The sequence below is a fragment of the Tinamus guttatus genome, unplaced genomic scaffold (assembly GCF_059628265.1).
Source record: "Tinamus guttatus ecotype Peru unplaced genomic scaffold, ASM5962826v1 Tinamus_guttatus_pri_ptg000404l, whole genome shotgun sequence".
In the NCBI taxonomy this organism is placed as follows: Eukaryota; Metazoa; Chordata; class Aves; order Tinamiformes; family Tinamidae; genus Tinamus; species Tinamus guttatus.
In genome coordinates, this window is record NW_028288938.1 from 611,664 (window position 1) to 628,023 (window position 16,360).

The 16,360-nt window shown below is 44.4% G+C and overlaps 1 protein-coding gene across 1 annotated transcript in view; it reads right to left on the reverse strand.

The window, feature by feature from the left end:
* Positions 1-13,162: 13,162 nt before the first annotated feature.
* Positions 13,163-16,360, reverse strand: part of LOC104575167 (SID1 transmembrane family member 1-like) — a 51,284-nt gene continuing 48,086 nt past the window's right edge. The window contains 5 exon segments of the mRNA XM_088531310.1: positions 13,163-13,395; positions 13,638-13,751; positions 14,502-14,612; positions 15,275-15,380; positions 16,137-16,183. Coding sequence (XP_088387436.1) covers positions 13,333-13,395; positions 13,638-13,751; positions 14,502-14,612; positions 15,275-15,380; positions 16,137-16,183 — 441 coding nt within the window. The 3' untranslated portion in view covers positions 13,163-13,332.

Sequence of the window (16,360 nt, forward strand, 5' to 3'; positions counted from 1 at the left end):
AATGCAACGTTTAGAGCTGTGCAAATATTGATTGTTGATTTTACAACATTCAGGTCTGATGTCTGATTGTTCCAGGGTAAATGCCACCCTTAATAATACTTAGACATAAGGACAGACGTGAAAACATCGATATGGGAGACAGGAAACAAATGCTAAAGATTTCATTTTAATCCTGATGAATTTACCTGAAGCTAAGATGAATTTGAAGAGGCTTGGGTTTTATCTTTTCCTTTGTAAAATATCTTCAGGAGCCTCCACATAAGTCAAGTTTGTGTTACTCTGGTGTTAATTGCTAAAAGACATTTGTTGTGCAGCTTTTTGTCTATTTAAAGCTTGACACATAAACCTGACTTAAGGCTGACTTTACCTGGGGAAAAAAAAAAAACAAAAAAAAAAACCACTACTGTGTTATCATGGTCAGCAACTGAAAATGCTCATTTAGAAAATTCAGATTCATTCAAAACATGGCTTTCCGTTTCTAAGAAGATTTTGTATGGGTCTGCTTTACAAATGGCATCAGTTACTGCTAAAGGTTGTCAGTGTTATCCTGGAACTTAGCGCTCCTGGTGCAGTAAGCAGAAACTCAGCAGTTGTGTTTGTTGCCATTTCATTGTTCGGATGCTGCAAGTGACCTCAGGGTATTTTTTGTACCTTGTTAGCACCTTCTCAAGTTCTTTTTTTCCCCTCCTCTTTTCTTTGACTCATGCTCAAACACCAACTTTCTAGTTTCTTCAAGAAAAACCGTCTGTTGTACCACATGTCATAGGAGAGGAGTACTGGGCTCATGGCACCTCACAGAAATCAGTGGGGTTTGTAATGGGCACAGTTGCCGCATCACATTGCTTACAGCATCAGGGTCTAGTATAATATCAGTATCTTGCACTTCAGTAGCACCTTTTATCTAAGCCCATATGATTGTGGGTTGTGGATGAATGTGAATATGTGCAGAGTGAAACGTTTGCAATTTGAAAACATTGTGATTAGAGCATGAGGAGGGAGGGGAAGCATGTTTGTATGTGTGCAAGAGGCAGAGTGAATGTTTGTGGGCTCCAGGACTTTCACAGATTTTGGTCCCATTTCTTTTAGAGGAATGTGAAGACCTAGGTAAGTTTTATTTATCTAATAGCTTCTGCTATGTGGTTTTTTTCTTGAAACAGGGCAGATATATGGCTTTATTGTTTTTATGGTTGGAAATACCATTCCAGATTTTCTTCTTCAAGTAACGTAGCAACTTCAGGGTTGCTTGTATGCAGTCTTCCTTGGCCCAGCTGGTACAGCTGAGAAGGAGTGGCAGGGATTGCTCTGTGATCTCTTCAGTTGTCAAGGCAAACCTGGAAGCCTGGAAGCCTGGCTTGACTAGTTGACTAGCCAGGCTTTTTTTTTTTTTTTTTTCTTACACTGTTTCAGGAAAGTAAAGATACTTTAGCATAAGTAAGAACTGGGGTACGACTGTGGCCCACCCACAGGATGTCTCCATTCCTAATATTACCTCGGGCGTGATATTTTCCTGCAAAGCTGAGTAAAATGGTTCCATCTCAAAGTAGGAATTGCTTTCTGAGTCAGACGGAAGGGGGGCATATGTTAGTACACTACATCTAAGTGGTGCTTCAATTTTCTCTATTTATTTAAAATAACGGGTGAAGTATTTATTTCATTTCAAAGCAAGTCTGCTTTGCTGTGTTTTGCTGTAAAAAGGGCTGTCAGAGTGTACTTAGTGCCAACCTTGCAGCAATTGGCCTATGCAAAATAGTAAGGTTTGAAATGACTACTAATGCTCGACTCTGAACAAAATGCAGCTGTGATTTTCATCTAGTTAGATTCTTTGATCCAACTGATTTCTCTAATGCTGTGGATCCCAAATGGGTTTCCTGGGCTGGTGGAATAATTTACTGCTGAGGTTCTGGACGGTAAGGACAGAAGGAAGGAATCAGCAAGGAGGGAATCAGCAGCTGTACTATTCCGTGTGTATGAGTAGTACCTTCATCTCTTGCAGGAATGCAAAACAGTCTTTTTTTAATTAATGGCTTTATAATTTCTGGAAAAAAAAGTGTATTTGCGTTTCAAAGGAAAAAAAAAAAAGCTTAGTTTATAAGGCATTATATAAAAGATGTAAATCCTGCTTGTCATTCTAGGCATTTGCATACTACCACATTAGTTTTCAGTGGTGAGAAAACTGTACACAGTATCTTTGAAAACTGGAGTGAGTTTGTGAGTTTTTGTGATACATTGATTTCACTGGTGTTATATTAAGCTCTATTCAGGATCAAATAGAATCCTGAATATTCGCAATAGAATACAATGACTGTAATTTGTTTATTATTCATATTTTATGTTGTCCCTTATTTTCTGAACTGATGTATGGCAACAAGCAGTAACTTGGTTTGTTAGTAGCATTCATATGCCCCTTTTCTGCTTACAAAAATTACCAAAAGTAGTAACCATACCTGTATGGCAGATGATTACAATACAGGCATAGTAGAAACAGAAAGTTGATGTAGTTTTACAGGAACTGCATCTTCTTGCAGTGTGTTGCTGAGAAGTAATTACCATGTAAGTTGTAGTCTAAAGTAGACGATTTTATATTCCAGTGTTATTCCATTGAATGGAATTCCTGTGTCCTTTCCATTTTATGCTCCTTCTCAAGACTTTTGATAAAAACTAACAAACCTAGGAGGAATAAGTACTAGTTCTTTACCCTTCTTGATCATGGTAATTTCTCTTTAATTTCAACCACATACTAGTGTGAGTCTGATTAAAGAAAAATTGGCTCAGGTGTGCATTTTCTTGGTCAATTACTGTTTTGAGATGATCTTTAAATGCTGAATCTGGCTAGGTACCTTGGTTTGAGTGTTCAGTATATCACACTTTCGTGCTTGTATGTATTTAAGAGGAACAACTGATGGCCTGGCTATTTCACGTCAAAAGATGGAAAATAGGTGTTAGGGGTATTTTGTTAGTATTGAAATGGCAAAATTATTTAATGTCATTTTAATGGCGAATTATTCAATGGCAAGTATTTAATGGCAAAATTATTCTGTTTTTTTCTTGTCTGTAAACTTGTTATCTCTGTCTTGACATGGCCCTCACTGAATATCCTGACTATGTGCCATCAGCTGTTGTTGTTGCTGTTTCAGCTGCTCTGGCTGCAGGCCATTTCCGAGAACTCAGTTCTTGGCATGGGGAATGCTTGCCACAGTTTTGGGATCAAATGGGAACAGTTATATCTTGCCTTTTTTTTTTTCTTTTCTTCTCTCTCTCTCTCTTTTTTTTTTTTTAAACTAGCAGTGAAACTGGCATCTTAGGAGTATCAGGATGATGAGAAGACCTTAGGAAGACTCACCTTACCTCAGTGTATGATTTAGGGGAAAAAAAAAACTAATTGAAAAGGAAGATTCTGTAAATTTTTCAGGTCAAATAATTCTGTTTAGTTTGTTGTAATAAGACTGCTTCAAGCAAACAACGTGGTATCCTTTCCTCCTAAGCATTACCTGGCAAGTTCATTTTTTTTTAAAGGTATATTTGAGGAAAGAGGAATGGAATTTTCTCTCCTTTTGTGGTTCCACAATATGTTTTTGAATACTTTTTTTTTTAACATAATGCCTACAATAAGTTAGTCTTTTGTTTTGGAGAAAGAAAAGGAAAAAATACCCAGTGCTGTTTACAGGCAAAATCAGTGATAGAAATGAAATGTTCAGAACTACCTTAGAGCAGGACTGCCACAGTTGAGAAGTGTTGTGCACCTGAGGCTTTCAGCTGGTCAGGAATGACTTGAGCAAACAGTAGCAAAAGGGGATAGAACTAAAATGCGTGTGTGTTAGTGTAATTCTTGCTTAATCTGTTAAGAAACCTAGGAAAATAAGAGGAAAATCAGTGTAAAGCAGGCAGTAAAATAGAGAAATATCAACATGCGTGTGATTTTCTTTTGGGGGAGATAGAGAAGGGCCCAGTTAATAGCAGCTATGGAAACTTAGAAATGATGTGATTTGAGCCTGTGTCTGAGCCATATTGCAGTCCTGTTCCCTGACATAAAGGGGAGAGAGCATATATCTGAGAATAAATGCGCTGTGCTAGTATAGAGCCTCTCCAGTTTTGCACAGGTTCCCTACTGCACTTTAAAGTTGCACTGCTGCTGCTCCTGCTGACTGTAATTCTGTTGAAGAAAACAAAGTGTTTGGTGGGCCAGTTGGGAAAGCACATTTCCAGTGCGGAGTCATTTTGTGAGTTCCAAGCCCCTGTTGTACTTTCACCTTAATGAGAAGCACTTTTGCAGTCCTGGCTAAAGGACTTTGTCACAGACTTGACCGTAACATGTTTCTGCATGATTAGGCATAGTCTAATGTGAGATTAAGCATAGTCTAAGCTGTGATTGTTTCCTCTGTTCCCAAAATAATTTTCAAGTTTACCACCGTAATAATGAACTCCCTTTGACAGGGGAAAATGGAGTAGAATTAAAACTATTTATACCAAATTGTTCAAATCTGTGTATTTTATTTTATATAATGATAGATGGAGCTCTACTCTATCTTCACCTAAACTTAAGTTTTCTAACACTCCCGTTGCCTGTTGCTGTTATAATCCAGTGCTGCTGGCAGTTAGAAGTGCAGGCAAGTGATAGCATTTCACCTTCATGGAAGGTACTTTTGGATCCTTAGACTAACTCCAAACCTTCAGATTCCCACTGGCTTCATGAAGAGCAAATTAGCCTAGGAACTACTGAAAGAGCATATAGAACTTGCTCTGTTTTCAAAGTGCTGGCTGTTATGTTGGTGGTTATGTTGGCTAATTTTTGTATTTTAAAAAAATAATGACAACAGAGGCATTTTTACATGTAGGTTGCAAGTTTATAATATGATGATACTTAAATATGCTGTTTCAGCAATCACAGTTGCGAGGCAAGATAGTGTGTTGTACCCATGTTCCTGCCTGCTCACTGTGAGTAGGAAAGCAAATACAGATTTAGCCACTGGAGGCTAATCAAAGATGCCTGTTGCTGTCAGTGATGTAAATTATTTATATTTGGTCTAGAATTTTCTGCTGTATACCTGTTTTATGCAGCTGTATATTTGGATACAGCCCAAGGGAAAAGTCCATACTATTTTGTAATGGGAAAAGGAAATCTGCAGTAGAAATATATAACGAATGATCAGGAACATCACCTTGCAATTGTAAATAAGATCTTGTTCTGATTATTTTGACATCTTTTTTTACAAATGAACTGCATTCAGGTGTAAATACTCCAGACCATAATCTTGTTCAGAGTTCTGAGATTTCTGTTGTTAAATGGAACACTTTGTTTAATGGTTGTAATAATTATTTGTATAGATATAACATTATAGTATTTTATTAAAAAAAAGAAAAATACTCTTTGACCATTTCTTTCCTAGAATCATAGAATGATAGAATGCTTAGGGTTGGAAGGGACCTCTAGACATCACCTAGTTCAGCCCCCCTGCACACGCAGGGTCACCTAGAGCATGTGGCACAGGACTGCGTCCAAGCAGGTTTTGAAGATCTCCAGAGAAGGAGATTCCACAACCTCTGTGGGCAGCCTGTTCCAGTGCTCTGTCACCCTCACTCTTAAGAAATTTTTCCTTAAGTTCCTGTGGAACTTTTGGTGCTTCATTTTGTGGCCATTACCTCTAGTCCTATCAGTGGCCACCACTGAAAAGAGGCCAGCACCATCCTCTGCACTCCCTCCCTTGAGGTACTTATATACACTGATTAGATCCCCTCTCAGCCTTCTCTTCTCCAGGCTGAACAGGCCCAGCTCCGTCAGCCTCTCCTCACAGGGCAGATGTTCCAGGCCCCTGGTGATCATTGTGGCCCTGTGCTGGACTCTCTCCAGCAGCTCCACATCCGTCATACTGTGGAGCCCAGAACTGGACACAATACTCCAGATGCGGCCTCACTAGGGCTGAGTAGAGGGGCAGGATCACCTCCCTCGACCTGCTGGAGACGCTCTTCTTAATGCACCCCAGGATCCCATTGGCCTTCTTGGCCACGAGGGCACACTGCTGCCTCCTGGTCAACTTATCATCCACCATGACACCCAGGTCTTTCTCCGCAGAGCTGCTCTCCAGAAGGTCAGTCCCCAGCCTGTACTGGTGTCTGGGGTTATTCCTCCCCAGGTGCAGAACCTTGCACTTGGCCTTGTTGAATTGCATGAGGTTTTTCACCGCCCAGTTGTCCAGTCTGTCCAGGTCCCTCTGGATGGCAGCACAGCCTTCTGGGGTATCGGCTACTTCTCCCAGTTTCGTGTCATCAGCGAAGTTGCTGAGGGAGCACTCTGTGCCTTCATCCAGGTCATTGATGAATAAATTGAACAGGACTGGACCAAGGACTGACCCCTGGGGGACCCCACTAGCTACAGGCCTCCAACTAGACTCTGCACCGCTGATCACCACTCTCTGGGCCCTGCCATCCAGCCAGTTCCGAATCTACCTCAGTGTCCACTCATCTATCCCACACTTCCGGAGCTTGCCCAGGAGGATATTGTGAGGGACGGTGTCAGAAGCCTTGGTGAAGTCGAGATAGACGACATCCACCACTCTCCCCTTGTCTATCCAGCCGGTCATTTCATCATAGAAGGCTATCAGGTTAGTCAAGCAGGACTTTCCCTTGGTGAATCCATGCTGACTACTCTTGAGCGCCTTCTTGTCTTCCATGTGCCTGGAGACAACGGCCAGTATGAGCCGTTCATCACTTTTCCGGGGACGGAGGTGAGGCTCACTGGCCTGTAGTTGCCTGGGTCCTCCTTCTTGCCTTTTTTGAAGACTGGCGTGACATTGGCCTTTTTCCAGTCTTCCGGCACCTCCCCCGTTCTCCAGGATCTTTCAAAGATGATGGGAGAGCGGCTTAGCTATGACCTCTGCCTTCTTTGGTTTACTTCTGCCTCTGGAGAGTCACGCATAGCTCATTTTTCTTCAAGCTATGTTAAGAAATTTTGGTTTTGAGACTGGACATTGAAAATTAAAATTTTCCACAGAAATGCACTCAGTATATTCCAGGGTTATTTATCACTTCATTTGGATAGATGAAATCACATGATCCAGAATAAACATACTCACCATGAATTATCTGAATCGTGCATGACAGATGTTGCTCCTGTAGCAGTGACAAGGATCACCATGCTAAGAAATGGCTTTTGGAAATACCTGCTGCTCACTGCCTTGTGTGCTGGGATGTGCATGATGCCCCACCACATTGCCTGCATTGCGAGATGCTATTTGGAATGAACTGGTACCACAGGGACACTGCAAGAGCTAAATAAAAGGATTTGGGATTCTTGGGCAACACACAAGTTGCTGAAGGAGCATTGAAAATGCTACAAACCAGTTCCTTTTGGAGGATCCGAGGAAGTTTTGGTTATAAACCGCAAAAGCCTTATGGGCACAGGACTGTCTTTCATGGAGGAGTATTTTGGGTCGTTTGTTTTTAAATAACTTTAGTGAGTCAGACTGATTTCTATTTTGTGGCACCTGTGTGGTTTATTAGAGCAACAAGAAGATCTGGGCACGCAGTTTATTTTCTCTGAGCAGCAATGGCAACCTTAAGCCAAGCTTGCAATCTTACTGCACCCAGCCTATGCCCCTTACCAGCTCAGCCTGAGACCTAGCAGAAGGCACCATTCAACTGCCCTTCACAGTGCCAAGCGTTGTTGAAGACCAGCGGCTCCAGTGCTAGCTTGTTACTTAGTGTACAGAGGTGTGTAGTTTTTTTGCCCCGTTGTAGATACCTGCTCTCTGTGGTACATGACTTACATAAATATCTATATACACACATATATACATATATACATGGTGTACAATCTGCTCTCTATGGTATATGAAAATAGCATAGTAAAGGGAGGGATGGGTGTGATGACATTCAATATTTAGATATTTAAATTAGATATTAAATATTAGAAAATTAGGAAACTAGATGTTTAAATGTTTTTAAGGGATGGGCTGTTGCCCTTAATGATGGGTAAGATGTAGGCATCTGATGAAACAGTAGCACTTACCTGTAGACAATAGAAAGGTGCTGAGGGAGGGTGAAGACTGCTGCTGGCAGGATTTCAGGAGTCCACAGCTTAGCTCTAGGGCAGTGAGTTTATGCTCACCATTCTTACACTTTCCTCATGTGAAAGTTGCTTCAGGTGTTTGGGAGTTCTCATATCCTACAAATGCCTAGCATAGCTACATGAACACACAGATGATGGCAACCACATACAAACTCATGAGTGAAACTGGCTCAAGCTGATTGCACTCGCACTCACCCGAAGACAGACAAACCAATCTACCTTAGTCTGACCTAAACCCTGTTAATATTCTGTATAGTCTCAGGAATACCCTGTTCCTCTTTTTATTAGCAATATTTTTATTCACAGTCCTCTCTGCTCTTTGTCAGTACCACTATTTCAATGGGCACAAAACTCTACTTTTAAGGGCTAAAGTTGTGCCTTCATGTCTCACTGAAATGTCACATGCTCCTCAACAGCTTGGCTATTTTTCGGTCGTTGGTTGGTTGGGTTTTTACCATCCCAGAGGTTTTGGTGGTAGCTATAACATTGTCAACACAAATCTGGTAGATTCCCTAACTTTGAGTTTTGGGGATTGATTTATTTAAACAAAAGCTATTTTTGTCTTTTGAGTTGCCCAGGAAGGAAAAACAACTTTAGCTAGATTTAAGGAAAAAGGAATATGTAAGTATTATCTGTCCATCCCCCCTTTCTTCAATGATGGTCAGCAGACCTATGGTCTGGTGCCCAGGAGCTGGGAGAAAAGAGCACAGTAAAGCAAAACATCAAGGTCATGTTGTTTCTGGGTGGAAAGCGGCAGCTGCTCAGCACTAGCTTTCTGGCCGTGCACCTTTAGCCTGATCACAGCTCTGCACTGCCTTTTACTCAGGAAGGTACTCAGAAGACAGGGCAGCACGGTGCTGCAGGAAGTGCAGACCACAGATGTAGATGAAAACACATGGTCATCATCATAGCTCTGCTCACACATACAGCCAGCTTGTCTCATGCCTTTGCATGCAAACATGAGTGTTTAGCAACCACCCATTGAAAGCTTAGGGTTGGTACTACTGCACATTTCTGATTTCCAATGCACACTAGATGATAGTTTGGCAACTATCACTTCCAGCCAGGGCCTCCAGCCTTTTCTATTGTTCTCCTCAGCCCCACCATGAAGCAAACTCCCTGAATGAGATGGCAGTGGGCAGAAAATACAATGCAAAACTGAACCATTTTCTTCCCTGTCAGGAGTTGTTACAGATTGTAGAAAGAAGGATGAGCATGTGGAGGAGAGCAGGGAGGAGGCTACCTGCCCCTTGTGAGCAAAAGTGGCTGCCTGTCCCTTGAATGGCAACCTCATAAGCCCCATACTCCAACACAGGCATTCATCCCAATTGCTGCTCTATTTTCCTCCCCACACCACTGTCTAATGCTTGTTTCCTCACTGAACAAAGTTTAAACAGAAAACAAGAATAAAAGATGTCCTGCAAGACTCTGTGCTTCATTTGCATTGGTGTGCTGAGCACTTGCAGAGCCAAGCTAGTACAGGAAAGCTGACAATACAGAGCTGCCTCGGCACAAGGCCAGGCCACGCTGCCAGACAGAGGCACCCAAACACCCCCAAAATACCCATTTATCAGTTGTGCAACCTGCTAAGTTTGCAAGATCAAGAGGGTTTTTGTTTGTTTCCTTTGTTCTTTTAAGCTACTGCCCTTCCTCTCCCCACCTCTTACTCAAGGGGGCTTAGAGAAAAAACGTTTGTTTGTTCTTGTGAGAAATTGCACTGCAGTCTCCAGCCACATTTGCTCAATTTGTGTAAAATATTTGATGGATACACAGGAGTAACCACATGGCCTGACTGATGTATGGGCACCATAGAAACTGGGCAGGTAAGCTCAAGCCTAGTGAAGTTTATATGAGACAGACACGCTAATCAGCATCACAAGCAACTTGGTGCCCTCCAACAAGCCACGCTGCAGCTCTTTATGCAGCTCCTAGCAGTCATCATAGAGCAGGTCTCAATGCTAGTGGAACTAGTAATACAGAGTCAGGGAAAAGACAATGCTTGCAGCGTCTAACACTGAATATACCACAGCTCTCTGAGGGGACTCAGACCACAAGCTCCACAAGTCACCCCTCCCGCACATCTCAGCTTGTCCTATAACACCAAGATTATCATAGATTTGGGTTTCACTAACCTGGAAATGAAGAATGTAGACTCCTACAGCAGCCCTTGTGTTTGCGGGGAGGGGGAAAGACCAGGTGGTACAAAAGAAGCTGTCAGGTCAAACATTCATTCACTTTCACAGAAATTTAACTGGCTCCATCTGCACAGCAAGTTTATAACTGGGTTGTGAGAGATGCAGTCAGCAGCTAAGATATGGGGCTTTTTTGCACCTTCCTGTTCTTGGACTCCCCTGCAGTCCTTCTCTCCCACCACATACCTGAAAAGGAAAGACTGGAGGCAAGTCTGTGTCTTGGATTCTGTCATTTTAGATACATAGAGAACAGGCTGCTGGGTAGCTGAAGAGAAAAAAAATATACATATTCTCAACCTGATACTCCTCTGCTGACTCAGGTCAGACAAGTGAGAGTTTTGTCTCCTTCCCTGCAATCCATGCTGGCAACTTCAAGAAAGAGAAGCTCCCTCTTAGCAATGAGCTTGAGAAACATGCTCCTGTTTCCAGGACCATTTGTCACGGAACGAGTGGTGACGGGGGTGAGTGACACAATGCACTTCACTCGTGGGAAAGAAATAGGAATAGGTTTTATTGGTAATGACAATGGTTTCACGAGATTCTATGGCAACGTCACTTATTAGTTACTGCATGGAGGTTCAAGAATTACCAAGGACACCCTCCGGTTGGGTCACGAGGTTCGGATTAGACCCCCTTGCTTTCCAACACCTTCTGAGGGGAGTCTGGGTGCAGCTGGATCCAGTCCTAGGCCCAGACCTGGTCAACGGTTTATGTCTAAGGGATTTGTGCACAGTTACAAAGTAAGGTTTAAAAATTCAAAAAGAGAAAGGCGCGCTACAGTCACTTACCACGAATCTGTAGTGGGAAAGATCTCAACCTCGAGGAGTATCCTTGAAAGGCATCCCTGCTCAAGGGGAGATCCTGACGTGCAGCCCACTGCAATGCAAGGAGAGCTCAGTGGGCTCTTGGGCTGTCCCCGTATTTATGGGATAAGATGATTGACTGATAGTCAGTCTTTCAATCCAGAAATGACTGTTGGCTGGTGTCCTCACAGTTAGCCTTATCTCCCCATCAGGATAGGGCCATCAGGACTGTTATTGATGGTTAATGTCTGGGTGGGGGAAGAAATCAGGGAGGCAACTAGCAGGATCAGATAATGTGGTAGTTAACACCTGAACAGGGCTATGTGTGAGAAGTCAGGATGAGCTGGGGAAGGACCATATCCGTCACACCATTGCAAACTCACAACTCAAGCTGCATGGCAAAGCCACAAGCAAAGCATCCAAAGTATCACACCAGGCCATCATCACCTGCCACAAAATCACCAGCATGTTGTGGCACCTCCTGCCAGGAACACAGTTACATTTCAATGTAGCTTCTCTGGGGAGGATAATTAGCCAACAACCTTCCGGGGGCATCCTCTCAGCATTGCTCCTAAGGGTTAGTTACGCACAATTACACAATTCAATAACAGTAACTTTGGCTCTTTGCTCCAGTTAGCCTCCTAAAGTCAGTTTTGTTAGGAGAACAAGCAGATCGTCAATATATACATTCAAGAAAGTATTTGCAAAGGTCTTGGTGAAACCTAAGGATGACAGCAGCTGTATTACACCTCTGGGCACCACTTTGCCTAGAGTGCTCTCCTTGTTGCTAATATATGAAGCAAGAAGTTGGATCAACCTGAAGAGCATGGATTGGGAACATCCATTTTATTGACCACTTTGACAAACTCCAGCTGAGGGAGAAGGAAATAAAATGATATATTTTTTTCACTTTTGTTAGTGCAAAACTTTTCTAGACAATACAGACTTTTCAGAATAGAAAATGACCACAGACTTCTGGTTACCTAAACACGACAGATCAGAGCCTTTGCACTGGGTGCAGGCACATGCATCAAAGAAAAAATGCTCAGATAATGACAAAAATAAGAACAGCACGCCTCAAAGAATACTTTTTAATTCAAAATTAGCAAAGCAGGTCACATTTTAGATGCAATGTCTGCAATATTTCACATCTTATTCTTGTTTTCAAATAATTGAGAATTCAGGAGGAATGCAGAAATCAATAAAAAAATATTTCAGCTGAAGAAAAGTTGAAGAGGGGAAAAAAGATTGGTCCAGATATTTAGATACAGAAGTCAACCCCAATCCTCATAAAATCTCCTCCTCACAGAACAGGAACCTGTTTGCCCAGAGCCAGCACATAGGAGCTGGAAAGAGACTGAGGTTGCTGGATGGATTCTTCATTCCACCTTGCCCTTTTAGCAAAGCTCCCTGGACCATGCAGCAGGGGCCAAGAAGCCACACTACAAAGAAGGCTGTGACTTGTTTGCCAGTGAGCCACACCATGGTGGCTCACACTGCTCAGAGAAGCACTTCTGGTGCTACACAGGAAACCACTGCACTGACAAGCACCCATGCTGCCAGAGGCAAGTGAGGTTGTTCTATGTGTAAAAGAAAGAGAGGCTATAGTAACCAAGACAGGAGGCTGTGGGTCTTGCAGAGCACTTGTGAGAAACTTCAGTCCACCATGTCTCGTGAACACTACTGTCCCTGGCATGAGTTTCTCTTGTTATCATGGTTCCCTTCCAGACACAGGACAAGACTCTCCAACAAGATGAAAACAATACCCCACTGCCATTTCAGCTTGGAGTCCTTTGCTCACCCAGCAGTTGTTTTGTGCCATGGAGTGGCCACGGGATAGGAACCATACGCTCCCCCAGCTTGCTGAGGAGACCCTCTGAGGATGGCAGCCCCTTGGGTACAAGCACCAGCTGCAGATAAGGGAAGAGTCTGCATTGTGCCTTGAGCCCACTCACCAGAGTTAATGACAAAACCTCCCGTTACCTCTCTCTTCACTGACTCCCACTGAAGATGCAGAAGCTAGAGGGCTCTCATTAGCTTGAGCTGTCAGGTGGTGTATGCTCCAGCAGATGCTATGGGAAAGGTGCAAATACCATCCTTCCTTCTGGTCCTGCCTCAGTTATTGCAGCATCCCTTCATGCTTGCCACTGGATCCAGCTTCTCTTTCCCCCAGGGCTGCTAGGCATGGAAACAGTTTTGTTCCCAGTGGACATTGGTGGCCTGGCACCTTTGGCTGGGGAAGCAGTTCAGGACACCCCTTGCCTCCCCTTGGGATTCAGAAAACTGGGATCTTGTCCCTGCGCACCATGTCCAAGTCATCATCCAGGGTTAGCAGGACCTGAGGAGGAAGAAATTGCAAGGTAGTGGTCAGCCCTTGCTGGTGGCCTAGAGGCCTAGGGAAGAATAAGTGAAAGCAGAAGGTCCAAGCCCTGTTTCCAGGAATCACCACAAAGGCAATCTTGGGAAAGAGCTTGTGCACTTTTTTAGGTTAATGGGGCCAACAATGAGGCAAAGGAGGACAAGAAGGAAGAAAGGGTGAAGGTATATAGCAAAGTGAGGGAGGCTTGAAGCAGGACTCACCAGAAAGGAGAAGAACAAGGCAGTTGCAGAGAGGAAGTGCCAGACGTCATGGTCATCAAAGAAGCCCAGAAGGATGCATGGCCTGTTCTTCTCCCGAGTCTCTGCCGGAGTCTCCTGGGGGGGAGAGAGAGCCTTCCCTGATCCCTGATATCCTCTCACACAGGACCACATCAGGACAATGCTTCATCCTAATGCTTCATCTCTCCGCATAGGGAGCCAGGATGAATGTGCTAGCAGGACATGAGGGGAAGATAAAGCAATAACTCTGTGCAGTACCTTGAACCTGCAAATTGACCTAAGATCATAAGCCAGGGGAAAACCTCTGGTCTTTGCATGAGGGATCCTGCATAGCACAGACTGCTCAGCCTCCCCTGGACACTTTGGCAGCAAGCCCCTTGCTTCCAAAGATAAAAGCTGGCTCTTATCAGAAGGCACCTGTATGGATTTAAGAGCCTTTCAGATCACAGATAGCCCTTGAATCTGGCAGGGAGCTTCCCTCCCTATGGAGGGTCCTGCCATCTGCAACTTATCAGGATTTGCCCAGTTTCACATTTTAGATCCCCATCTCTTCCTCCAGTATTGTTGTCCCAAAGTCCCTGTGGGACCAGTCACCACAGGATCACCTGGTCAAATCATTTCTCCAGAGCTGCATGAATAGAATAATTTTTGGCTTCTTCCTATGGCCCCCCTCCCAGTTTGCTGAAGGAGTTGAAGGCTTTTAGCTCACTACAAGTGGCCTAAGACCCTTGTCCAAAGGTTTTTTGTTTTTGTTTTACTTTGGAAGAGGAACAACAAGGAGGTAACAAGGAAGGGGAGCAAAGATGGCAAGACAGGCAGGCAGGCTGACAATGAAAGATAAACTACCTCCCAGCTGCTGAGGTTCTGGAAGAAGAAGTAGAGGGCAGCCGCCCACATCACTGCCATAGCCACGATGCAGAACAGTGGGATGGGCAGGAGCTTCTCCTAGCTGCGAAGCTGCAGAGAGGAGGGACACAGACTTGCAGTGGGCCCAGGGCCATTGCCTGAAAGCTGCCTGCACCCACAAGGTGCTGCAGGTGCAGGCAGGGCCCCTGAATAACACTGAGAGCAAACACTGCTGTGCACCCAATGCCTCCTCCTTGCACATTGGGCAAGCCTCAGCATCTTGCACAGCCTTTTTCAAACCAGCCAACCAGCTCCTGTATCAAGTGTTTTGACAAGTGCAAGACATGGAACTTGGACGTAGCCCTGTCCAGGGAGGTAGCTCTACCCACTCAGCTGTCCTGAACTGGGATTTGGAAAGCAATAACTGTCTCAAAGCAGGGGCTAAGGAGCTGGTCTCACAGACCCATGGAGGAATTAACAGTTTCTTTGAGCCCAACGCTGCTATAAACATCCTGGCAATAGCTGCCCTCTGGGGCAGTTATTCTCACGAGTCACCACAACCTGACAGCATTGCTGTTCAAGTGGTATCCATGCAGCTCCATGGGAACCAGCATGGCCCTTTGCCAGCACCCTCCAGCCCAACACTTGTACCTTGTCCCACCCTAGAGTGCTCCACAGCACCCTCCATGGCACTGTAGGAGCCCAGAGCACTGCCAGGAACAGCAAGGCCCATCCCTTTCTCTTTGGGCAGCTGTGGAGATAGGTACCTTTACCTTCATGATGATGTAAAAAGCCAGATACAGCAGCAAGTTACAAATGAAGATTCCCAGTATGTAAGAGGCGAAGTCTCTGGGCCGATACACTAGTCCAAAGATAGCGCTGAGTGGGGAGAGGGCAGAATAGAGATGAACTCTTTCAGAGTCATTCAGGGTAGGTACCCAAACCCATCACTGCTCACTGTCCTTCCCAGACCACTGGGTACTGCAAAACTGCTACGGCCTCCCAAATCCCTGGAGAAAACATGCTCTGTGCCTTTGCTCTCTCTACCAGGAAGCAAAGCAGAGCAGACACAACCAGGCTCAGGGCCTCACAAGCCACATGAGACCACAGAGGAAAGGACGGGAACCGCAGGTTGCTTCCTCTGTGGCCAAATGCTTGTGTCTCTTTAACTGCAGATCTGGATGTTTAGTGGAAAGCATGTTCCTGAAAAGCAGCTTTAGTGAACAAGGGCTTAGGCCAAAGGCCTTCCAGCCACACCGTTGCAGCTGAACCAGACACCATGACACTCTGGCTAACATCTCTGCCAAGTCTGCTGCACCAGAGCAGTGCTGGAGACCTTCCAGTACAGTGGGAAGTATGTGTGCAGCACAACTATCCTGAGGTAACCAGCTGGTTCTGAATCAGCTAGCTAATTCCAAAGCCACAAGACAGCACCATCACCTGCATCTGCCTACCAGCTCTCCTCATTGGATCCATTTCTATCCTGCAGGCACATTTTGGCACAAGCACAGAAGGGCTGTGGCAGATTCTACTACATTTCCCCATCACCCTAGGCCGCCTACATGCCAGTTCTGTCAGGCACAATGCCAGCTTGCACATGCAAAAGTACACAGGAAGCATACACCCAGCACTTACAAGGACCAGTTGACCAGGTTTCCAACAATGAGCAGCACCATCCTGTCCTGTGGAAAAAACACTGATGATTATATGAAACCAGGAAAGAATAAAACAGGCCTTTGCTTCAAAAATTCAAGGTACCAGTGTCTGATGACTTGAGGTCAGGTTCCTGCAAACACATGTGCATGTGATGGATGTTATTCTGACCCTCCCATATTTGAATACAGAATTCCAAAAAGGAG